Here is a 9,543-nt window from a genome sequence, read left to right as displayed (position 1 = left end):
AATAGTATGTACTTATTGTACTAAATTTTATGTTAAATTCTTTCTGTTAGTAGTAAATCTTTAAAAATTTCAATTTAGTGTATAGTGTAAATAAACTTTTGTGTCTTTCTTTTTTGCACATTATTTGAGGCTTCCATAATCTAGTAAAATGCATTTCCCAACTATCCTGGATTGGGAGTCTACTGTATACACATATTTTTTTTTCATGTCCACTTTTCATTTACCACTTCTGAAACTACCAAATTCTAATATTATTCTTAGTTTTACTAGAACCGAACTTCATAGTCAACATATGAGTAAGAAAATTTACATAAAACAGGATTTAAAGAAGTATTCATAGGATTAACTGATCTACCATACAATGAAAATCTTAAGTAAAGCAATTTATTTCTCAAATCTTCGATGATGTTCTTTTGATACAACAAACAAGAAAACTTCGTATTTCCTCACTGCACATTATTAACAAATCCACAGCAAATAAAGTAATATTACTTACTTGCTGAAAGAAAATGATGCTATCTAATTTTATGTAATTATTTTCATAATTAACAAAACATATTCCTGTATTCTCACCATTACATGGCAGTCATCCATACCATCTTTTAATACTATATTACTCATAGTTTAAAGCTCACAGCCACTTAAAAGAAATTGGTATGTAATAAATAATCTAACCCAACTGCTTCAGTGCAAGGGATTGTAACAAACTTCCTCCCTTAAATAAATATGGTATTTAAGATTACATTACAAACCATTTTCAGAGCAGATGTCCATAGCGTACTGTAAAAACCCGTGTGTCATACAAATGGTTATAAATGCACACATCTATGTATGTTTTGTTGAAGAAAGAGCAACTGATACGTACAGTTTAAATTAAAAGTTTCAAAACGCTAGTGATGTATAAGATGTCGATGTTGGTCTTGTGGGACATGACATCATATGGACTTACAGACAAAGATGGAGGTACTATGTGCCTAACCACAAGTCCACATGGTGTTACAGCCATAAAACCAACATCAACACATTATTAGATAAATACACTAACCATACCAACAACTAAAAACTAAAAAATATCATGTTTGAATGATGATTTACTTTTAACAATAAGGCAAACTGTTCCCTGTGTTTAATTTTGTTAAACAATTATAAAATATAACTAGCATATCTTAGTGTTCTATTAGTTTAATTTAAGATTTACGCATACTATCCAACATTCCTATTTCTCCCTTTTCAAACTTTGACCCTTAAATTAGAACATACGGTTTGATTCTTAGCATAAAAAATCAATCCTTTAATGTGTATGAGCTGTGGAGAGATTAACTGGTTGTTCACATTTTCAGCTCAGTTATAACAGGAATAGATCTGACTCCCCATATTACACATCGCAAAATGGACTACACATAAGTTGGAAGGCATGGTTGGCAAATGTTAAAGTGCCATTCTCCCTGAATGGTAATATTACCACACTTTTACATTAAAACTATGGAAATGTCCTACTACAAACAGCAGGGCATGAGACGTCAATATTGGTCTCATGTTAGATCTCAATCGAGATTACCTATTCTAAAGAGAACAAATGCAATTCCAGGGTTTCGCAATCTTCGACTGACCAGCGTGCTAAATCTGCTTACAATTTATATTACCTCACAGTACAGACGCAAGTTTGTCGAATGATAGTGCCAAGACGAATCTGAAATGAGGTCCTGCGCGATGTTCCTAATTCTGAAAGCCATTTGCCTTAATTCTTGTCACAAGCATCGGCTGCTGAATCTGGCCTCAACAGTGGTATCTGACATGAAATTAAATTCCACTTCCTCTCACCTACATATGGAAATTATGCAAATTACAGCAAAACAGCTCACAGAAACTTCAGTGATGTCACAAACATTCAGAGCTTCATTGCTGTGTTTTATCCCATTTACGCCTGCAACATAAACTAAAAATGTCTGATATCAGCCTGCAACAAGGAATTTTTCAGACAATCCATGTACATGGAAATGTTTTAAGAGGAGAAAGAAAGTAGAATGTTTATTGTAAATTAATTCAGGGAACACAATTGCTCAGAAGTGTTACGCTAAATGTCCTCTGTAGGTGAACACTTTAGGCTGGCACATAAAGAAATGCATGATGTTTAAATGTTTAAACCATTATAAAAATAAACTAAACTATTTTAAGTAGTGTTCATCCTAAAAACTAAAACTTTTTTAAGTTTAAATACTTGATAATCTCAGTATTCCTAACCCTGAAATCCTTGGGACAGATAGTGTATTCTGATTGGTATGTACGTTGAAATTACTTCTGAAACCTGAACACGAACAACAATTCAGGTGATTATTGCAGAAGTGTGTAATATCAACAAAACTTGCTACATAAGCTTGCAGTACGTGCTCCACAACTGGGCGTCCTGTACAATTCCCTTGCCTCAAAACATGTGAAAGAGTGTTACTACCCAACTCTTCACTGAACCAGACCTCCCAATCAGGTACCTAGATACCACCTGATCTATACTGAAACACTTGATATGGGTCATACTGTGTCTCTTGGGCTGCAGCAAATGGTCGTCCAGGTTGGACATCAGCACGCAAAATCACCACACCTGCACAAGATTCTTATATTAATCAAATGAAATGTAATTAGAATATACAATCAGGAAGGTCCATCACCTCAAGGGAAACTGGCCTTAGTGGGCTACCACAATGCATAAATACGAATACACTGGCTGCTAGCACCTTGATTATAAAGCAATCAGTGCGAAGATAAAATGTCAAAAACACATGTAGTGTCACAAGGTTGTGTGCATGCACACAGACACACACACATCCACAATCATAAAACATCTATAATATTCATCACCAAATCGCAAGCTTAAAAGCTGCAGCAAAAACATACAACATAGCAATATGAACAGTGGGGCCCAGGAAACATTTCAGAGGTCCTTGCTGCCTTCATCATTTCCCTGATGATGGAGGCAGCAAGGACGTCTAAATTTGCTTGTTTCTCAGCACTACAACCCTGTTGTGGGTTTTCACTGCCTCCTTTTTTGGAGGTTTCTTGGTCTTGGTTGTGTGTGAAGTAGTGAGTGACCAGCCCACTGACTCTGCACAATTTCTACTCAATCCTGATTTGACTGTCAGAGAAATGGCTGCTGAATTTTGCTTACGAAACATCTCATATCATGCTCGTAAGGTTCTTTTACATGCCGCAAATCTATGACATGGGACCGCCGGCTTTACTTCCCCTCCGAAGGAAGTTGTGCTACTGATTTTTATCACCCTTAAAAATCCGACCCGTGAACCTTGGGTCCAGTGGCAAACACACTAACCAATAGTCCACTGAGGGTGACACTTTGTAATCTATTACAATAATAAACAGTATTAGACATCACACAGTTAATGTTGCATGACATAAAACAGACTTTAGTCTTACAAGATCAATTAATACCATCTACACACTTCAGTATGAAATTATAGTCATTATTTGATTTTTAAAAATCAATGAAACGATCTATCAAGACTTATATTTAAAAATGTACTCACCAGATGGATTTACTTTCACTTTTATCTTAGTAAGTGGTGTTAAGACCCCATAGTTCACGTCTTCATACAGATCCTGTTGAATGTAAAACAAGTTAGGGTAAGACAATGTAACATGCAATCTATTCACATATTTTTCTCAACTTTTCAGTGTCCATCTCAAAATATGCTGTGTAATTTAATTGGAATCTATCAGAAGAGAAGCCATGAGTGTTTAAGTTCAGTATGACATTCTCTGCTCAGTACTACCATACAAAACAACATTTCTCTATATGCATAATATGAGGAGCATGCATGTGTAATTGTGAAGTAAACCAGATATTTTCTGATGGGTAAATATTAACATTTGCATACAGTTGCAAAAAAATACATAATGAGCTGATACAAAATCACTACACTGTAGTGCACACACCAAATGAACTGACAAGAGACAATAGCAGCATATTAGAGGATGATATCTTATGAAACAATATGTTCTTCTAACCACGACAGTGGTCAGGATGGTAAAGCCATTCACAGTTCACCAAACTGATGTCTCAGACTACAGTACATATAGAAATTCATATGCTCATGTCAGCCAGTGCAACTTTAGTGAATGAAATATTTGAAAGAAACATTGTATCTTTTGAAGATTGCTGTCTTCTAAGTTGTGCCGTGTAGTCTGGTAGATGTCCACCAACGTTTCAGAGGTCATGATTCATTGCCCTGATGACAGTGGCAGTATGACCTCCGAAACATTGGTAAACATCTACCAGACTACACAACGCAACAACCCAGAAGACAGCAATCTTCAAACTCGCCGCTGTGGAAACCTGAAATCCTACATTGTATTTTTTTTAATTTTGAAAAACCACACATGTTGCTGCTACAGGTTTTTCTCTGAAAGGGTTAATACTTACAAAAATTCTATTAAACTTTTTTAGGGATGGGGCATTACTGTTACACTAAAATTTCGTTATACCAATATTCATTATTGTAAAATATTTTTCCTTAAGGCTCTCTGGTACTTTGGCAGGGGACGAACAATATTTTCATTACAATGATTTTCATTATGTTAGTACTTTACTGTTCTGCCTGCCCACAGAAGCCATATAAAGGGACAGAATTTCTTTGTGAATAAAAGATTCCCAGACATCCTTAGTACCATACATTTCACCACAATTATGTTAGCCACCGTCTCCAACGTCCAAGGTATATTTCTTATTCGCTGTTTCAGAACTGGCAATATACCCATCCTGGGGTGACTGGTTGTCATTATACAGAAAGATATTGGTACAGTAATTAGTATACATGTTTAGAAGCCAAGGGGTCACAGGTTTGATTCTAAGTGTTGCCATTAATCTCTAAAATAAAACAATGAAAAACATCTGTCAATAAACACAGTATCTATCACTTCAAGATGAGACAAGGGTCATGTACAAAATGATCAAAAAGTCATGCTCATATTAAAATACTTATTGTTGGTTGCAATGCAATACAATTTGACTCGATTAATAAACACGCAATATCGCTATGACTAAACAAGAGAACAAACGGGTCACGTCATTTAACCTGGTTGTCCAGTTCATCAATTGTCTTTCAACAGTCAAAATCAATTACTCTTTCACAAGTACAATGGGTGTTCATTGTTGAACACTACCTGGCATCTCCTTAACTTGCTGCAATGAGTTTAGAGAAACATTTCCCCATTCTCCTGTGCAGAACAAATTGACAATATCTTGTCCAGTAAACCATTTCCACGGCACAGAAACTCTTCACCAGATTACATCAAACAAGGAAAAGACAGAATAAATTAATGTAGCACTGAATGTAGTGAATATATCCAGCACTTAATATAATTTTTTGTTTTATTATTTCAGTGTAATTTATTTTTGACAAATATAATGTGCTAGGAATTGGTTGCATGACTTCTCAATCACAATGTATATCAAGAATCTTGCAGGATCTCTGCAGCTACAAATATTTAACTCAGGATATCTTACCTCAACACTGTAGCCACCTGGGTTTGAGAGGCCCAGCTCTCTTAAAGTAACAGCAACGTCAGATGGTGTTCCATCAGTGCGGCGATTCAAGAAGGCCACGGCATATGAGAAATAATTCTGGTATACAGGTGTTATGGGTCTTGCCCATATTTCAATTCCATTATTCTGCAAGTAAGGAAACATCATTTGAATATCAAATAAAAATAATGACAAAGCAGACTGAAGATTATGGATTCCAAGAGAATATTTTATGAAAATTAAGTATTCATATGTATAAAATGAAGCTTTCGCGGCGACCGAAGTTGATAAAACTCTCTCGAGTAACAAGTCGCATCAGGTGGTTGAATGGTGAATGAACCATTTCTTCTGCCGTTTCGAGAGCAGAGATGGCTCTTGAAACGTTGGCGGAAGAAATGGTTCATTCACCATTCAGCCACCTGATGTGGCTTGTTACCCGAGAGTCTTTCATCAATTTAAGTATTCGTATTTCTTAAAATTTGGAATGGACATGCAAAAAATATATAATCTCTATCCACATGTAACTTTCCTCCTGAATTCATAAATCATACCAAACCTAGAATTTCTTATTCAACACTCATAACCTCTGTAGTTGACACAATATTGTTAAATGAACAAAGAAGAGAGGAGCATGCAAGTTACCAAAACACATAAAAATTACAGTAAGACCTGGGAAGATTTTACACACTTCTATAACATGACAAAATAAATAATGAAAAAAAGGCTTATTACCACAATAATTGTAAATATTATACAAGAATATTACAACTGTCTTATTTCACAATGATATTGTTGTTCTTCTATGTGGACCCACAGGCAGATACAAATGTTTAAATGAAAGATACAGTCTTCATCTTCAGGGTTAAAGTCTCTAAAGATGGAGACAATACATTTCTTCAGAAAACTGGTACCCAACTACAGTGTTAACATTTTCAGTGCTGAGAAAACCACAGATCTCACATGTCTTATTTCTCATCACTAATCCTTTATCAGATCACACAACATTTTTGGTTGGAAAATATCAGAAAAGGCCCACATTGAAAAGAAAGGCATAGATGCAGGGATGGTTGGATGGATGCTATAGATTAAGATTTAGGTACAAAAATCATGACACACAGTTGATAAAATTTAAACTAAAACTGTGAAGAGCTCAGAGTTATACAGTGGTACAAAACTAACAAGTTCTGAAAAATATGTCAGCTTGCTTTAATACAAATGACATTCCTGAATTTTTACAGAATTATGAGGCTAAATGTCCCTGGTATCAAATAACACAAATTTTGAAGTCTCTTCATTAGAATCACAGCAAAACTACTTCTGTATGACAAAGGGGTGTTAATTCTACAACAAAAAGCCTAAGATGGAGGACCTTTCTTTCAGTACCTATTCCTCTTTCCCTAACCTACAGACATGCCAGCTGCAGCTAATACGAATTCTATTTTAAAATTCCTGTACCTACCTTATATATTCTACGCCCCTGATAGCCAAGAGGATCTTGGTCTACAGCAATGATCTTCCTGTTTTGGAGGATAGCCTTGTACTCGGGTCTAATTGTACGCAGATCGACAGACATCAGGAGTGGTGCAGCTAGGATGGCCCACAGAGCCATCTGTGTCTTACTCTGTTCATAGCTCAATCCGAAGTTCCCGATAATCAGCTATTCAAAAGCAACGCAAAATGTTAGAATTAGTTTCAAGCAACAGATAAAACTCTGTAAGAAAATATTACAATGGGTGGCAAAATAGAAGCAATATGTTTCTCCAAAAATTCTGGTATCTACCTACAAGTCCACAGAGTGTTACTAGCCAGAAGGCCAACACCGATATTTTTGCTGCTACAAGAACCTCAAATTTCATAAAATATACATTTCAATCAGAAATCTATTTTTACATTCAATGAAGTCCTCATGAGCAATCAGCCACATCAGGCGGTTGTAAAATACTGATGTTTTAAAAGTCATCTTGTTTCTCTTCATCAGGGATTACCACTTGATGTGGCCGACTTCAATGTATTTATTCATTGCGAAAGCTACAAATCGTACATCTACTTTTACATGTTTCCTCTCGTTGCCATAAATGGCATCATCTCAAGCATGACAAAACTACAAGAAGAAATGCTAACCCCTGCCACAACTTTTGATATTTCCAAATACATGTAAAAAATCAGAAAAATCAATTGTATCATGCACCAGAAAATATGATCTATTGTTTGCTACTCACCATTTATATGAACGTAAGCTAGTAAACATGAAATACAGTGGAAGTACAATAGGTTTGGTATAAATTTAACATCATTAACACACAACCGTGTCATTTTAAATAGTTACAGTATAGAACTAATGAGACCCCACTTCTTCCTCTGCAACATGTCTACAAGTAGACTCAAATACTGTTATGCAAATTTATTCAGAAAGCTGAACAAGAGATTATGTCTACTTAAATATAATATTGTATTGACAATGGGATTCCATTAAGTATTTGGAAGAAGAACATCCTAACCATATCTGGATCATTCCAATGTCCTGGTCCTGCATTTGGGACAATGTTATCCTGATTGTTCCCATAGTAATCAATAATGCTCTCCAAACTCGCCCACGAGTCCTGGATGTCATCGAAGTTACGCCACAAATTGCAGTGCTCAACAATTGATGAGTAATTTGGCTGCAAGGAAAAATAAGGCTAAGACCAAAAAACACAACAGACATTGCAGACAATGACCAGGGATTATCATTAATGTAAAATAAGTATTGTAATATTATTAGGTATGAAACAAAAGAAAAGCTAAAAATTAAGAACGATGATGGCTGTCTTCAGGGTTACTGCACCGTGTAGTCTGGTAGAAGTTTACCGACATTTCAGAAGTCCTTGCTGCCTCCATCATCACTGTCCTGATGATGAAAGCAGCAAGGACCTCTCAAATGTCACTAAACGTCTACCAGACTACAAGGCACAACGACGCAGAAGACATCATCTTCAGACTCACGGCCGTGAAAACCTCAAATCCTACTAAAGAAAATTAAGGCTGGCAAAAGGAGTATAAAATATCAGACATTCAAAATGATAATGTCTAAACAGGCCAAAGTGTGTAGAAAGAGTCTGTGATATAAAGTAGATGGAAGTTATGGTATTAAATCATAATAACACAACAGAAATAAATTTAATTAAGAAGTCATATCAAAGCTCATGCAAACACCCACAGTGCTGAAATTTCTGGGAGCTAAAATCAGAAGAGCAACGTCACATATTCATGGTATTCCAAAAATGATAATGATCTGACCTGTGCATATGTGCAAGAATAAAGATGGTACAATCAGCATACGAGGTGCGATCGGAAAGTTTCAAGACTGCGCCTATAAAAAAACCTGTACACTTATCTCAGGTATTAAATTCATCCATCACCCTCGAAGTAGTTCCCCTGGGAGTGAACACAACGATCCCAGCGCCACTGCCAAGCCTGGAAATCTTTCTTTGTCAGCCTGTCAAGCACCATCTGCGATTCTGCCTGAATCTCTTCTATCATCTCAAATCTCCTTCCCTTTAGCTGAATTTTCATCTTTGGGAAGAAGAAGAAGTCACACCGAGCTAAATCCGGCGAATAAGGAGGGTGTGGGATGACGGCCATGGTGTTTGATGCCAAAAACTGCCGAACTTTGAGGGCGGTGTGTGCTGGCGCGTTGTCATGATGCGTCGCATGTGGAGTTCTCCCTTTAGAATCAGCTGACAGGTCCCATAGCCTATCCCAACAATGTCGCACAAGTCGTTGATGGTACGACGTCGATCTTCGTGAATGGCCTGCCGAATCTTCGTAACATTTTCGGGCGTTGTGCTCGAAGATGGTCGTCCAGAACGCTCGTCATCATCGACAGAGGTTCGGCCATTTTTAAAACGTGAATGCCACACAAAAGTTTGTGCATGACCCATTGCGGACTCCCCAAATGCTTGCTTTAGCATCTCATAGGTTTCCGTAGCCGTTTTGGCGAGTCTTTGGCAAAATTTGATTTGTTCATGAAA

General features: G+C 36.6%; 1 protein-coding gene across 5 annotated transcripts in view; it reads right to left on the bottom strand.

Annotated features, from left to right (window-relative positions):
* Nucleotides 1–370: 370 nt before the first annotated feature.
* LOC110833336 (alpha-N-acetylgalactosaminidase) overlaps nt 371–9,543 on the bottom strand; it is a 100,808-nt gene continuing 91,635 nt past the window's right edge. For all 5 annotated transcript variants that reach the window (XM_022071301.2, XM_022071309.2, XM_022071318.2 and 2 more), the window contains 5 exons: nt 8,032–8,193; nt 6,993–7,190; nt 5,516–5,680; nt 3,537–3,609; nt 371–2,596 (listed from right to left, as the gene is read on the bottom strand). In XM_022071301.2, the coding sequence (XP_021926993.1) occupies nt 2,487–2,596; nt 3,537–3,609; nt 5,516–5,680; nt 6,993–7,190; nt 8,032–8,193 (708 nt within the window). In that variant the 3' untranslated portion in view covers nt 371–2,486. The remainder of the gene's footprint in view (nt 2,597–3,536; nt 3,610–5,515; nt 5,681–6,992; nt 7,191–8,031; nt 8,194–9,543) is intronic.

This window comes from Zootermopsis nevadensis, unplaced genomic scaffold (genome assembly GCF_977971745.1).
Source record: "Zootermopsis nevadensis isolate Lab colony 2312 unplaced genomic scaffold, Znev_1.0 Znev_ptg000012l, whole genome shotgun sequence".
Classification (NCBI taxonomy): domain Eukaryota; kingdom Metazoa; phylum Arthropoda; class Insecta; order Blattodea; family Termopsidae; genus Zootermopsis; species Zootermopsis nevadensis.
This window is presented reverse-complemented; position numbering and strand designations above follow the sequence as displayed.